This window comes from Pterocles gutturalis, unplaced genomic scaffold (genome assembly GCF_000699245.1).
Source record: "Pterocles gutturalis isolate BGI_N339 unplaced genomic scaffold, ASM69924v1 scaffold6802, whole genome shotgun sequence".
In the NCBI taxonomy this organism is placed as follows: Eukaryota; Metazoa; Chordata; class Aves; order Pterocliformes; family Pteroclidae; genus Pterocles; species Pterocles gutturalis.
Genome location: NW_010110109.1, coordinates 1 through 15,680, shown reverse-complemented (window position 1 = coordinate 15,680; position 15,680 = coordinate 1). Strand labels below are relative to the sequence as shown.

General features: G+C 37.4%; 1 protein-coding gene across 1 annotated transcript in view; it reads left to right on the top strand.

Annotated features, from left to right (window-relative positions):
- The window catches only part of LOC104461578 (serine/threonine-protein kinase MRCK beta-like), a gene marked incomplete at both ends in the record, with an annotated part of 43,048 nt that extends 27,848 nt beyond the window's left edge, over nucleotides 1-15,200 (top strand). The window contains 13 exons of the mRNA XM_010073213.1: nucleotides 1,032-1,232; nucleotides 2,581-2,829; nucleotides 3,809-3,888; nucleotides 4,883-5,049; nucleotides 5,157-5,276; nucleotides 7,155-7,288; nucleotides 8,831-9,073; nucleotides 10,719-10,829; nucleotides 11,267-11,511; nucleotides 11,688-11,793; nucleotides 12,370-12,494; nucleotides 13,339-13,444; nucleotides 15,052-15,200. Of these exons, the coding sequence (XP_010071515.1) occupies nucleotides 1,032-1,232; nucleotides 2,581-2,829; nucleotides 3,809-3,888; nucleotides 4,883-5,049; nucleotides 5,157-5,276; nucleotides 7,155-7,288; nucleotides 8,831-9,073; nucleotides 10,719-10,829; nucleotides 11,267-11,511; nucleotides 11,688-11,793; nucleotides 12,370-12,494; nucleotides 13,339-13,444; nucleotides 15,052-15,200 (2,036 nt within the window). The remainder of the gene's footprint in view (nucleotides 1-1,031; nucleotides 1,233-2,580; nucleotides 2,830-3,808; nucleotides 3,889-4,882; nucleotides 5,050-5,156; nucleotides 5,277-7,154; nucleotides 7,289-8,830; nucleotides 9,074-10,718; nucleotides 10,830-11,266; nucleotides 11,512-11,687; nucleotides 11,794-12,369; nucleotides 12,495-13,338; nucleotides 13,445-15,051) is intronic.
- Between the last annotated feature and the right edge of the window lie 480 nt (nucleotides 15,201-15,680).

Here is a 15,680-nt window from a genome sequence, read left to right as displayed (position 1 = left end):
CTATCCAAAGACTCTGTGTTAAAAAAGGATAGAAGTTTGGTGTTATTTACATGCTGGAATCGTAGGTGACCAGAACATGCAGTCGTGACAGACTTGAAGTATAAGTCATCCAAAATGAGGACATAATTAACAAGCGGTTTATTTCATATGCCTTTTACAAAAGGAGCAGCAACGTTGCGGTAATTGACCATCTTGTGCACCAGATTGGATACACCCCTGAAAGCTAGCTCACTCGTGAGATTTTTTTGTTTGTTTTGCTGAGTGTAGGGTGCTTCCAGAAGGGCCAATCCTGCCAAAGTATGGCATGCAACATTGTTCACCAGTTTTGGCACAAACTCAGTTCTTGATGATGTTCTGTAGTCATAAAATGCATGTCAAAGATTTGCCATACTAAAATGCAGAATGAAATGGAAGGAGCCAGTATAGCTCTTTGTGAAATCTGATAATATATTCCTAGAGATTAGAGCTGCTCTGCTGCTGCCCTGATGGTCAGGGCTTCCCCACTACGTGGGCTCAGGGCAATTCCCCACCTTACACCTGTATTGCATCCACTTGCACATTAAACCAATTTCTGATATAATAAAAATAGGGAAATACTTACCCTGGGACCTTGTTTTATGGTCGTCAAATCAAACTGTAAAACTCAGGCATAGGACTTGAACTCCTTGCCTATTCATTTTTCATTTAAACTTCTGGCAGTCAATTGCAATTTTAAAGTATAAAGAGACACAAAGGCGAAACATATTCTCCTCTTGTCTCTCTGCTTTCACAATAGTTGTGATTATTTTGGTTTTCTACTGTGTTCAGAATAAAACATATCAACTCATCTTTTGTAGAAGTGGACTGGAACTTAATCTTTGCAGTCTTTGTTATTAGTATTTTCTTTTTTTTGCCACTGTGATTTTATAAATCTCTTCCCTTCCCAAATCATGTCCTGGTGTCTCTGTTTGTCAGAAATACTAGTGCGTGAATGAGAAAGTTGCTGAGAGAACCTGAAAACTTACGAGAATTATGTTTGCCTTATTTTAAAGGTACAGTCGTCAGTAGCAGTGGGTACGCCCGACTACATCTCCCCTGAGATACTGCAAGCAATGGAAGATGGAATGGGAAAATACGGGCCTGAATGTGACTGGTGGTCACTGGGTGTCTGCATGTATGAAATGCTGTATGGTGAAACACCCTTTTATGCAGAGTCCTTAGTGGAAACCTATGGGAAGATTATGAATCATGAAGTAAGAGCTATGAATTTGTAATGTTTACAGAGAAACATTTCAAGATATTGAAGTGATGCTCGCTCTTGGCTTTTTCACGATGTTTTGGAACCATATTGTTGTGATTTGTTGGTTCGGGTTTAAGGTTCTCTTAATTGTGAAAATTGAATTTTTTGTCAAATGGAAATTTTTGTCTAAATGTTGATGTTATTCTTGTTGGAAAAGCTAAGCAGTCATCACAAAACTGAAATTAAAACCAACTCTCGTGTTAGGCCCATTTAAAGTTTCCTCTGGGCTGTGCAGGAGAAGTGAAGTAATGTATTATTTACACAGCTGTGCACATTTTCTGTCACACTGATAACAGAACAAAAAAGGGAACAGGCAAGTTAACCACTGTAGACATGAGCTGCATGAAGAACATGAGGCTGGGGGGAGTTGTGCAGGGTGGAACTGGTAGAAAAATGTGAACTTGAGCTGCATGAAGAACATGAGGTCAGGACATCTGTCCATGGTCAAAGTGGTAGAGAAGTGTTGGAACTTCTGGGTGCATTCTGAACATTAGAGAATAAGAATAAACCAGTTCACAGTGTCCTTTCAAGAGCTGTATTAGTAGGATGTGTTTATGTGCATATTCATCCTAGGTAGCCAGAAACTTTTGCGTAGAGTGTATTGCTGTATTTTCTTTTCCCCAGGATGAGTTCCCTCACAGTGAAGCAGTGATGGATAAGACATGAAATCCTTGCCAGAGCTCACACCCTTGCTGTGATGAATATTAATCTCTCACTTGCTTTAATTTCTTCAGTGAACTGACTGGTTGCAAATGTAACCAGCATAAACTCTGGCTACCTGGCTCTTAAACTACTTGGGAGGAAATTTGAAGCTGTTGTCCAGCAGATTTAATATTTTAATCTCACTTGGACACACAATCAATATGATTGTATGTTTTTCAATGGAAGTTTTAAAGTTTAATTTCAGTTATCCTGGTTTGGTCTCTAATGATATTATTTTAAACTTGAAAGTTGTATTAGAAAAAGATATATATATATATATATGTGCTAGTCCTTTATTGAAAAAAAAATAAGGACAAAAAGCCCTTCTTGACTATACAGTGGTAGTTGTAGCAAGATAAAATACAGAAAAGTTTTTCCAATTTTTAGCTAGAGTAATTTCAGGTGTTAGTGGTAAGTACAATTTTTAGATCTTTTTGTTTATGATAATATAAATTTTTGCTAAATGTGAGAAAAACAGGTATTTAACCTATAAGTGAAAAAAAATACGTGTAATTTACCACGTTCTTTTTGAAACTACTGTTGAAGGTTATGGTATGGATTCCTTCTCTAAAAATTTCTCTATTTGTTTTGTTTTCTAGGAACGATTTCAGTTTCCATCACATGTTACAGATGTATCTGAAGAAGCAAAAGATCTTATTCAGCGACTTATCTGCAGTAGGGAGCGTAGACTGGGACAGAATGGAATAGAGGATTTTAAGTCTCATGCATTTTTTGAAGGACTTAATTGGGATAACATTCGAAACCTAGAGGCACCTTACATTCCAGAAGTTAGCAGTCCTTCTGACACTTCAAACTTTGATGTAGATGATGATGTATTAAGAAATCCAGTGAGTCTTTGTTTTTAAATATTACTAATGCAAGTATGCAACCTGCTGCACTGTAAGTTAGTAGTGAGAACTTATTTCAAAATAAGTAATGTAAGAGAAGAAAAAAGTAATTTCAAATGTGAAGAATTCAGGTTTTTTGTCTCTCGGGCATTTTGGGTTATCAGAAATGATGAGCTGCTTTTCTAAGTGGTAGCACTTGCCAAAATGGAGTACTGTTACACGGTCAAAGTTAAAAGATATTTAGGTAGAGGGAAAAAACCCTTAGTTGCCCTTTTAGTTTACCTTTACAAGGAGCTAGTATTTGTATTTATTCCTTTTCAAAGGCGAAAAAAAAAATCTGTCTTCAGAAATACACATGTATTCTCCATGCAGCTTGTAATCACAGCTGTCCAGGCAAGAGAGCTCACACTGTTACTTCTCCACTTGCTTCAGAACCAGGAGGTTGGTTTTTGGAGTGGGGACTTTGGTGCTCCCCCTCTCCATTTCTGTTGTGTAGTAGCTTACAAACTTGGATCAGGAGCAGCCAGAGGGCTTTTGTAATTTTTTTGTCAGCTTGTATCCCAAGAAATGAAGAGCTTTTAGCATGTGTTTTGATTATGTATCTAGCAGTAACTAGCATGCTAAAACTAACAGCATGCATTTTGGTGCCAGGTCACTTTTAATTAGGAACTGGGAATTTTGATGTTTTCTTGTAATGGTTGCATTGTGCTTTGAACTTGTTGAAATGCTGCCCTTTTAAGTGCCAGTTCAAGAGCCTCCTAAATTCAGGTCATTGTATTAAGTGACCTAATCTGAAATAAAGTTCGTCTAGGAACAATGGAAGGCTGTACAATGAAGCATAAATGCCAACTGTGTATTGGTATGCGCTAAGAGAAGTCTTTCCCTTAAATGTCTGTCTTTAACCGTTGAGGCTAAATCAAATGCCTTTGGCTCTGTATGGGTTCTCTTTTGGGTTTTCATGCATGTTGTTTTCATGCAGGAAGTGGTGCCACCAAGTTCTCATACAGGCTTTTCTGGATTGCATTTACCATTTGTTGGGTTTACATACACAACTGATAGGTAAGTTTTTTCATTAGTCTTGCTTCCCAAATGCAGTTAATTCTAGGAAATTTTCATTTTTATAAACATGTAGAAAGGTTGATGTCCATAGGTGTACCTCTGGATAAACCTTTTTATTTTTCAAGTGTCTGAGCATATTTTGATCATGCTTGCCAAGATTAGATGCTTTTGCATTTAGTATTCCATCTATTTGAAATGAATGAAAGTTAAGCAACTAGATGTGTTACTTGCAATTGGGTATAAACTTGCTCTTCTTGCGTTGAGTGGCTGAGAGCAATTCTTGTCCATGTTGTGTGTCTGCCAGGAACAGTTCAGGATTAGCTCATTGCTCCAAAGTCCTGCTGGTGGGCTAAGTTAACAGATGCTTCTGAGCATGGCCAAAGTGGCTCACATTGCCCATCTTTGAAATGGCCTCCATCTGACTTGAGGGTCCCTCAAACGTATACTTGTCTCTGATTTTAAGGTTATTCTGCCCTGTTATTCCTTATTTCCCTTTGCTGGGATTTGTTACCCCATGCAATACTGTTTCAGAAAGTACCCAGTACACACTTCTCATCCTTTTCAGAATGAAATCATGTGGCTTAACTTAAATCCATCTTTTTCACACTTGAAACTAAACTTTTTGAGTTTGGTTTTCAGCAGTCTCGGTGCAGGTACACTTTCCATTCTGCTTATTTCACTGTTAGGTAGTAGTAAACTTTGGCATAGGAGAGTTAACATTTTCAATCATTCAATCATTCAGGCAGTTTGTAAAGTGAACGTACATCAACATCATTAAAGTCCTGAATGCAGGTATCTTGATGCTACAGCAGCATACACAGTAACTAGGGAATAATAACTTTACCTACCCTGACAGTTGTCTCAATAGTAACGGTTACTGCACTAATTGTTCTTGTAAATTTAAGGTGCCTATTTGGTGGAATCCCACCATGTCACTGCTATAGACTGCTGTGAGTATTTATTAAGAAGTTCTAACTTACATGTTTATTTTCAGCTCTTTATCTGATAGAGGCACTTTAAAGAGTGCGATGCAGTCTGACACTACAACCAAAGATACGGATGTACAGCGTGACTTAAAGAACACTTCACAAATAGAAGGCTATGAAAAGAAAATACGGAAATTAGAGCAAGAAAAGCAGGATTTGAACAGAAAACTGCAAGGTCAGTGGTTTAGTGGTTTGTGTTTGTTTGGATACTTAGCTCTACTCATTACGAAGAATTAGAATGTATTTTATTGAAAATCTTTTCCTTCCTTTTCTGATTTTAAGAGCCTACACAGACAATGCAGAACCTCCAAGGTCCAGTGTGTGTTACAGTAAATACAAGCCGTGATAAGGAGATTAAAAAATTAAATGAAGAAATTGAACGGTTGAAGAACAAATTAACAGGTAAGCCTCTGGCGTGACAATTATAGTAATGCAATTTATTTTGCTACTCCTAGCAGCATTATATACTGTGTTTTCGCAATAAGTAGAATTAATGTTCTTGAGGTGCTGAAAAAATAAAGGTTTTTTTTAAGTCTGATTCAATGTTAAGAGGCATTTCAGTTTTTCCAGATGACCACTTAACTTTTTCTTCCACTTGCTTGGCCTGATAGCATATACTAGCATGGATAGTCTAGAGTACAGTGAATTGTGTGGATGGGTTCAGTTAAATATTTTGTGTGATGTTTGTTTCCCTAAAAATCTCAGGAGATCCTGTTCTCTTCTTCCTCCTTTTTGTGGGGAGTATTGTTTTGGAGGAGTTTTACTTGGAGGTAGGTGTAAGAGACAGTGGGGAGAGAAGACTAGTTGTTCGGTAGTAACGTAGGAGAAAAGGTGGGGGAATGTCTGATAATAGTTCACATTTAAATATTTATAAGCTCCTGCTCCCCTTGTGTTTCTGTCTGCTGACGCATTAATTAGGAAGCACTGAGCGTTGCAGAAAAACAAATACTGGCATCTGTCCTGAGAGAAGACTGACTCATCCATATCACTGAAAATCTGTTGCTTGACAATGCTCTTAGTTTATCCATACAAACCTCCTGTTAGCATCTAATTTTTATGTGGGAATCAGTGATAAACAAAATGGTAGTTTTGAATCCTAATAACTTGGCTGAGAGGTTCAAAGAGGTTCACATAGCGTGAGTTCAGATGCTGAGTTGCTGATGCTGATTTTTCTTTTCTTTCCCCCTGCAGTTTGGCAGCATACCCCTTTTGTAGGTGCATGTGTTGCAAAAATAACTCAGCTCTCCTAAGTAGATTATCTTTCAAAAAAAAAAAAAAAGCTATTCTTGTGTATTCTGGAGTTAGGTTTGAGTTAGGTTAAGGTTCTACTCTTCTGCAAATGGTTCATGTCTATCCAGCTCTTCAGCTGGTGGTGCCCTGTTAAATAAAAAAAACTAGCAGTATGGTTTGGTTTAAAAAGAAGTACTATTGGTTCATGTAGAGTGGGAGGAGATTTGTCTGAAATGAAAAAAGGATTAATACTTTAATCATTATGGCAGTATTTGGATCTCTGAGTACATGGGTGCAGCTTCCTATTCTGCCACAGATATCAGTGGAAATTGAGTAAGACAGTTATTCCGTGTGCAATTTCTTATTTATTTGTTTAATAGAAGTAGTAATGAAAACATAATGGAGAATGGCAGTTCATTGTCTTACCGGCTCTTAAGACTGAGCAGAAATACATAAAGGTGGTTAGTCTGTTGTGTTTAAAGATGATAATTTAAAATCAAATGTGTGTAATTTTCTTTGAGAGTAAAGGGAGAACTGCCAGGAGAACATACTACCAAGAATACGGGCAGTCGGGTCTCCAGCCTGCCTTGTGCAGGATGGTATTTCCTTCCCAGATTGTGAGTTCTTATGTGCTCTAGGAAATAAATAGTCCTTTCCTGTCTTGCTGGATGGACTGGTGACTGTAGCCTTGCTTGTCATATAATGAAAACTATTTAGGAGACAAATTACTAGAACAGGAATTCAAACAACTCACATTTATTTCAGTGTTTTCAAGGGCCAGAAATTGCATTCCTCAAAAACAAAGCAAAGCCCTGTGCTGAGTCTTTTTCACTTCAAGAGATCACAGTCTTTGGGAGGATTTCTTTAATAGGCTGAGAAAATTAGAATTTTGTGGAGCTGTGAATGCCCCCAAATTAACTATCCAAAATGGCGGGCATGGGAAAGAAATCAATTGTTTAAGTGAAATGATGCCAGTTTGCTTGATTAATGTTGCTTGCTTTATTTGTGTAAATTTGGGACCAGTTACTGTTAATATGTATTAATCTACAGATATAAGTAAATTGGAAGGACAACTTGCAGATGCTGTGGCTTTTCGACAAGAACATGAAGACTCTATACAGAAGTTGAAAGGACTGGAAAAACAGTGCAGAGTACTGCGGCAAGAAAAGGAGGACCTGCATAAGGTATTGATCCAAAGATAAATACATTTAAAAATGGTCATGTAAAGCAGTTCTAGAACAGTTTTGTTGTGATTGCAATTTCAGTATTTAAAATGCTGCTTTTTAGAACTGTACTGAGAACCTGTTAATTTCATTAGTAATAACAGTAGTTTTCCAAAGTAACACACTTTCTTTTTTGGAAGTTTATAAGCATCTTACTAGTTTCAGTAGGTTTTGGTAGATGGAACAAACACCTAAAAATGGTTTTAGTTTAAAAATTTGATTATTCTCTAATGTTTAAATATACATAGGAGTTAAACTCAGATCTATAGCTACTCATCAGTCCTGTACATACCAAGAAACATATATATATATATATATGAAAGAGTTAATAGAGCTAAGTCACTGTGCCAACTTGAACGCACTTACTCTTTGTAATACCAAAAAGTTAATTATTTCTTAAGGTTGAGGGTGACTTTTATGTAATTGCTGAGTTTATTTACTGTCGTGTAAATTACACCTTTGTTTTCTTCCTAAAATGTAATGGTGTCTTGCTTTAAAATATTTTGCCGACTTAAATAGGAGCTTTGCATATCCTATAATAATAATATCCACTTTCAATAATACCAAAAAAAGCTACCTGTATTCAAATAGCTAGTTTTGGAAAGGGCTAGTAGCCATATTGTTCACATGGCATTCAGATGGGTCCAAAAGTAATCCCTGAGCCAAAATCTCTAGGGTTTTTGTCAAAAAAAATTTAACAGCCTCTTTTCTGTCTGTTAATCACTGGTAAGGGTTATGCACAGGATCATATGAATAGCAGAGAAGGCAAATCTCCTCCTCTGGTTTGAACACCTGCCTTTTGAGAAGTTAATGAATGCTCCTGCAGTGCTCCTGCTAATGGCAGAAATTTTAGATGTCTCTTGGCCAGTGTACATTTATCCTTTTGTCTGGTTCTGCTCTTTTTTTTTTTTTTCCTCCTACTCTCGAATGATTTGATGTAGAACATTCAATTTCTATTTTAACTTGTTAATTTTTGCTAAGTACTTGCTGTAAAGGAAACCACTTTTATACTTAAAATTGAAGTATTAGAGCTTCACGGTTTGTTCTAAGGAATCTTCCTCAGTTTTCTGAAGACTTCCACAAGATTTACTGCAGCATCTCAGTGCTGGTGCAGTGTATTTGGTGGTTCCCTTGAATGAGCTGTCTGCTAAAACATTCCTTTAAAAAAGGTTGCTGTTGTGGAGTTACATGGTAGTAATCTAAAATTAAATTATTTAGAAGTGAGGTGGCCTTGTGTAGTCAGATTTATAACAAAGAGTTCTGGAACAGCAAAGGTGCTCTTGGAGCTGCCACAGTAGAAGCAGAATAACTGCTTTCTGGGTATGTTACTGCAGCTGCTTAGCCAGGGGGAAAAAAAAAAGTGTAAATTAAAAATTAGAAACAATGCTTAGAAGTGAGGTGGTTGAACTTTCAAGCCATGCTTATGTAGGTCCAGTTCCTTTCTTGGAAAAAATACATGGAGTTCAAATGACTCTTCTTATTATATTTTTTTATTTAAACCAGCAACTTGTAGAAGCCTCAGAGAGATTAAAGACACAATCGAAAGAATTGAGGGATGCCCACCAACAAAGAAAGCTAGCTGTGCAAGAGTTCTCCGAGCTCAGTGAGAGGATGGGAGACTTGCGGTCTCAAAAGCAGAAGCTGTCCCGGCAACTTCGCGACAAAGAAGAAGAGGTGGAAGTGAGCATGCAGAAAATTGATGCTATGCGACAGGACATCCGTAAATTGGAGAAGATCAGAAAAGAGGTAGCTTGATAAAAAAGCTAACAATAACGTTTCAGCTGCTGCTTATCCAGTACCTCATATGTGATTTTATTAAAAAATTGGCACTGTTAATGGTAATTTACTTTGTCCATCTGTGAGAAGTTGCCCCAGTAACTCTTCCATGTAATTTTGCTACAGTTCCCAAAACAGACCTTGAATTTGTTTCTAAATGTTGTACTGATGTATCAGGAAACAAACTGAGTCTTTTCTTGTTTGTACTCAGTCTGATTTTAATCTGGAGGAAACTATTCTTGCTTTATGTCCAGCTTTTTAGTTCTTGTGTTTTGATTCTTGTAGGCTCTGACTCATAGTCTTCTTGAAACCTAGAAAGCTTAATGTCTTCTTCATGTGCTTTAAGGCTGGAGTACTCTGAATTAATTTTTTTCTTAACAGATTTTTTTCTCTTCAGCTGGAGGGAGGAATAGTGATACAGACTAGATATGTGGTTTTCCTTCCTGGTAATATCTCTGTAATATCTTTAAGCAAGTTAATTTGCTATTAGTATTCCAGGTTATTTATAGTTTTATGTAAGATGAGGTGAATAACCAGAAGAGGTCATAAGAAACAGGTATTGTGGTTAACCCAGCATGTTTTAATCACTGAAAAATCATCAAATACTATGCATTAACTGGGTGAAGCGTGGAAGAGAAATTCAAGAGCCTTATAAAATTGCCAGAAAACTTCTAGCAAGTTGAACGGCAATCTATGAAAATGTAGTAAGAGGTGAAATTTCCGACTTTTATCCATTAATAAGAAGTGGTAGTTTATTGGGAAAGGCAAAGGTCTGTGGCATCGTATTTTATGAGCAGGGCTGTGGTACCTTGTCTCTAGAGCAGTGCAGCAGACATTCAGGTGTTGTTGCTTATTTAGTTAAATATTTCCATGCACAGAATCTCCTGTCTTTGTTCTTACAGAATTCCTTTGTTCTCTCTTTCCTAACAGCTGTATCAATCTTCTGTTCAGCACATAGTCCCTAAGTTCATTATCTTGGCCCACAATTCTAAGTACTATCTGTTTAAGAACAACTTTGCAGTTGCATTTGAATGCGGAGATACAAATCTTACTCTTCCTGTCAGGTTTTAAAACTGTGCCACTATTGCTTGAATTGCAACAGCCACCTTAGTTGCCACTGAACTTAAATTGTCTTTCTGATAAGCTTTCTGAAGTCTGTAAATTGATGATCAAGCTTATTTTGTTCCATCATTGGAAGGTAAAAGCGTTCAGTGTTTGTATTTGAAGTATTTTGCAATAATTTGGCTCAGAGGTTGGGGCCTTAGCAGATACAGAGGCATGGAGCTGACCTGTAGATGTGGGACACTTTGTTCTTTAACAGCTGCAATTATTTTGTAGTGCCATTTCCTTCTCTTAGCATAAATAGAAGCTGTGCAGTTATCCCTGCACATACTTGGTGTAGTTCATATCAGTACAAAAAGTCATATAATAATAGCTCTGCTGTGTGAGACAGATGGATACCTTGATCAATGAAGGCAAAACAGTTACGATATTCTGAGATGATTGTTATAGTGGTGTAACGTAAACTAGAAATAAGGAAAAACTTGCTGCTCACCCATATGGAGGAGACAGTGCTATCTTGTCTTGAAGTGACTTGAAATTACTCTTGTTGCAGCTGGAAGCCCAACTTGAAGAAGTTGTATCAGAAGCTTCAAAAGAACGCAAGCTTCGCGAGCACAGTGAGGCCTTCTCCAAACAACTGGAAAATGAACTGGAAGCACTAAAGGTTATATGTTTTTTGACAGATTTTTGCTCATGACACAGGAGCTGCAGTAGTTTTGCTTAGTCAACTGTTGTCTTAAAACTACAGCATTACTAGAAGCCTGACCTAACCTATTAAGATTTTATTGGGGTTTTTTTTTTTGCTTGAAGTACTTTAATATCTCATTGGACAGTAATGTCTTAAAAATGTCCAGTTTATTAATTCTAAGCAGATATTAAACATTTGTTATCTTTGCAACCCGTTTGAGCCCCTCATTAGAGTTGTGTAGTCAGAGCAGTCAATTAGGGGGCATAATGCTTGGAGAACAGGCTCCTTTTAAATCAGTTCCAGATAAAAATCTTTCCAAGGTGCCACCAACTGGACAATTCTAAGTTTAAATAGTATTCCCAAAATATAAAGATCATAGTCTCTTCCTGATGGTTTCTCTTCTTCTTCTGCAGCTGAAGCAGGGAGGCCGGGCAGCAGGTGCCACACTAGAACATCAGCAGGAGCTTTCCAAAATTAAGTCTGAGCTGGAAAAGAAAATCTTATTTTATGAAGAGGAGTTGGTCCGACGAGAAGCATCACATGTTTTGGAAGTGAAAAATGTGAAGAAGGAAGTACATGATTCAGAGAGCCATCAACTTGCACTGCAGAAAGAGATCATGATATTAAAAGATAAATTAGAGAAAACAAAGCGAGAGAGGTAAGATTTTGGACATGATTCATTAGTTAGGGCTTTCTTTTTTGTGTATATTGCATTGCATACATATCTGTGCAGGATGGTATCTCACCGTAGCTGTTTATTCCTTTTTGAAAACTCATCTGCAGGGTCAGTAGTGTTACAGTATAAGTATTTCTGTTTCTTGTCCTTCTCCTTAGGCACAGTGAAATGGAGGAAGCAGTAGGAACAATGAAAGAGAAATATGAGCGTGAAAGATCAATGCTCTTGGAAGATAACAAAAAGCTAACAACAGAAAACGAGAGGGTAAATATTTTAGGAAACATTTTTAAGCAAAACATAACTCTGTGTTACTTTCTGATGTTGAAGTAGTCTACTCATTGATCAGGAGAGATCTGTGAGTGTTCAGGCAGTATCTGAATAAAACAAATGTAGTTTTCACCATGAAAATGTCAGATCTGGCTAAATAGTAATTTAAGAATCCCAGTAGGGCTCTTTATGGGATTGATTCCCACAAGTCAGAGGGCACAACCTTCTGATTTCTTAATGAAGCCTGTGCAGAGAGGGAAGCATTTACAAAGACTGCCTGCCTTCCTGATGGCTTACAGTTCAGCCTCCTTACTCTTGATGGCCTCTACACTAGGTTTTTCTTTTCCTTTGTTTCGGATAGTTGTGTGCGACCTGGCAATGTGTTCTTTGCTCAGGAGCTAGTCTCCGGTTTTCACAAAAGAAGAACAACTTCCAGTTCTTTGTCTGTGTTAGAACTTCCAGATAGCCCAAGGTGGTCATGTTTGTTCAGATTCTGTAGGTGTATAGACACACATGTATGTAAAAAGTCTGAAACTGACATAAGCTATGAGTGAAATTAATCTTTTGTTTCAGCTCTGCTCTTTTGTGGACAAATTAACAGCACAGAACAGACAGCTAGAAGATGAGCTCCAAGACCTAGCAGCAAAGAAGGAGTCTGTTGCTCACTGGGAAGCTCAGATTGCAGAAATTATTCAGTGGTATGTGCTGTTTAGAGATCCAGATAGCCACTTTCAACTTTTAAAATATTGATTGGCTTTTTTTAATGTATAGCCAGGCCTTTTCTATGTGTCTGGGATCAACAAAAGCATTGTACTTCTGAATGTTGATTAATTTTCATAAATTTGTTCAGGAAAACGGACATGATTTAAAAGGTCCATGTTAACATATAGAACCTCACTAGCTGTACTTGACAAGCACTTGCACTTAATTCACGGGTTGGTCCTTCCCTCTGTTATGTGCTGTGCAAGTATTTTCAGCGTGCAAGACATTTGGTCACCTATATGTGTCTCCTGCTTGAAATTCTGCTGGCTGAAGTTAAATGTTATTGCAGACTGGTCCTTGGATAGCAGTGGTTTTCAATTAGATTAATTTCTAGTTTCTGGATAATACTTATGTCTGAAAAGGCATTTCAGCTAGTGAGTGGAGAGTGGTAAGGTGAGGGGATTAGTCAGATGCTGGTATTGTATCTGCCCTCTCAGATGTTACAGAAGGACTTGAAGGTAGCCATTATGAAAATTGAAGAAGCAATATGCAGATGATGTTCCAAACAATAACAGCGAATCTCTGCAGAACTCTTGGTGATGGTGGACAGGAAACTTCAGTTTCCCTAGCAACTGCCACAATCAAGAGAATCAGATTAAAAAAAAAATCTAAAGTAGGCAATCTAAGATGTATTCAGTTTTCTCTTGCTGGGAGAGTTTTTCCTGCATTGCTGTTATGCCCCTAAATCTAGGGCAGACACTCTGATTATTTGGTGGTACACTATTTGGTGCTATGAGCCATGAAACTATTAAGTAACAGGGTTTTGTAATTGCACAACAGGGTCAGTGATGAGAAGGATGCTCGTGGCTATCTCCAAGCATTAGCTTCCAAGATGACAGAAGAACTAGAATCATTGAGAAGTTCCAGTCTGGGGTCACGAACACTGGTAAGAAAATGGCAAACATTTGGGCTGTTCTGGGGATGTCCAAGAAGCTACATTTTTAGTTTCAGCTATTTGTTCTTGATCAGAATTATTTGCTAATAAATCCAGTGCTCTGCATTTCTAGTTTTTATCTATTGCTTGTGAAATCCATCTAGATAATCTGATCAGAGTTTGATAATTACAGGGGGTGATTGTTTCATGCTAATATCTGCCACCACAAGCTGCTTTAAACAGTACAGAGGAGAGAAGAAACAAGAACTTAAACTATTAAAAGGGGGTACAGAAATGTACCTACCACATTAGATGCAAGTGAATAATTTTAATTGCCATTACAGTGAGATAACAAGTTTTATTTTGTGGTTGATATTGCTACAAACTAGTGACACACTGAGAGCATGTACCTTTATTATGCAAACCAGTAAGACCTTTATCCCATAATTTGCCCATACAGTAGTAAAATTAATTTTAAAAAAATCTGCAAAATAGAAGAGCCCCTCACAAAGGAGCATGGTTTCAAAGACAAAAACACTGCTTTGCCTTGGCAGGTACTAGATACCTGCATAAGGAAAGGGAGAGCCATTTGCAGCTAGGCATGGAAGCCCACATCCCTAGCAATGCCAGTAAGTACAGTCTGCCATGCAAAGAGTCCATCTGTTGCTGGTTTATATAGATAAAAGAAGTCACTTACTGCTTCCAAACCTGTGAATAGGAGAAAATAAGAGAAAGTTATGACTTCCCATGAGCTAACATTTGCCTGCCTCATCAAGAGACAATTATAATATTAAGAGGTTTAATAGGAAGGAAGATCATATCAAATGCAGTTGGCATTTTCTTCCTAGCTACTGGCAGAATAAAGAACACTGTCTGTTCTTTGTATTACAACTGGTTTTGTAACTTCAGCAGAACCTGACCTAAGGCAATTTTTTCCCAACATAAAAAAGTGTTTCTGATTTTCATGACTGTTATTTGCAAGTTTGTGTGAGAGTTATCCATTAGGGAATGTCAAAAATGTAGTCCGCACTGAGAAATGTTTGGAAAAGCTTGGAAAATTAGCTTTCGAGGGTACTAGACCAGAATTTCATGGTATATGCAGAGGTGTAGCTTATGCTACTTGGCAAGCATAAGAATTGTTGAGGCAAACATTCTAGGTATCTTGGGTAGCTCAGGTGTCTCAAGACCCATATTATTTCATTTTTTCATGGTTTTGCCACTCATGTTTTAAATTAGTATGTTTTACATTAAGTGTGTACATTTTCTAATGTTCAAAATGCCAGTGTGTAACTGTGGAAGTTTTATACTCTTTGCTAGTTTGGACAGTGAAAACTAGCCATTTTCAATGGGTTCTCTCAGTTTGACTTTCATGTTCAGTGACCCAGCATTTTGTTTTCAAGCATATTGTGTTAGTGGTTTAACTGTTTAAAAAATTGCTCATTACTTCATTTTTGTATAAAAAAGTCTAACTATCGACTGATTTCCATGTAGCAGGTATACCATCCATAACTAATTAAAAGAGCATTCTCTGAACCAGTGTGAAAGCTATTCTACATCTTTGAACAAGAACAGAAATCTCTAGACAGTTGATATTAATATTCAGTAACTTACTGCAACAGGATCCACTTTGGAAAGTGCGACGCAGCCAGAAGTTGGATATGTCAGCTAGGCTGGAACTACAGTCTGCCCTTGATGCAGAAATTCGTGCCAAACAACTAGTTCAAGACGAGCTACGAAAAGTTAAAGATGCAAACATATCTTTTGAAAGGTAACAAGGGCTTTGGTTCTGTTGGGGGTTTAATGCACTGCTCGAAACTGCTGGTTAGAACAGTAAAAACGTTCTTAAAATGGCCCCTTGCGCCTGGGATATTGGACTTTGCCGGAAGGATCCCATTCTACAGACTATGTTTCTTACATAGTCAAATGAGAACTGTAAAAATTTCTTCAAGTAAACATTTCACTGCTGTGAATATCTTGGTAATAGGATATGGATCTCGGGCACCTAGGGGAAAAAAACATAAGAGCAAATTCAAAGCAAATTCAAGTCCTTTTCTTAGACTAACTGGAGAGTAGACATATTATTGGGAATTAAAAGCAAAGCTGCTATGAGAATAGTTTTGTTTGGCAGATATCTGCGAAGATAGCAAGTCTCTCAAGTACAGTTTTCACTATCAAGTAGTGATGTGCCTATTCAGGGGAAAAATAAAATTCAGTCAGCCTTAAAAAAAAAAAAAAATATATATATATA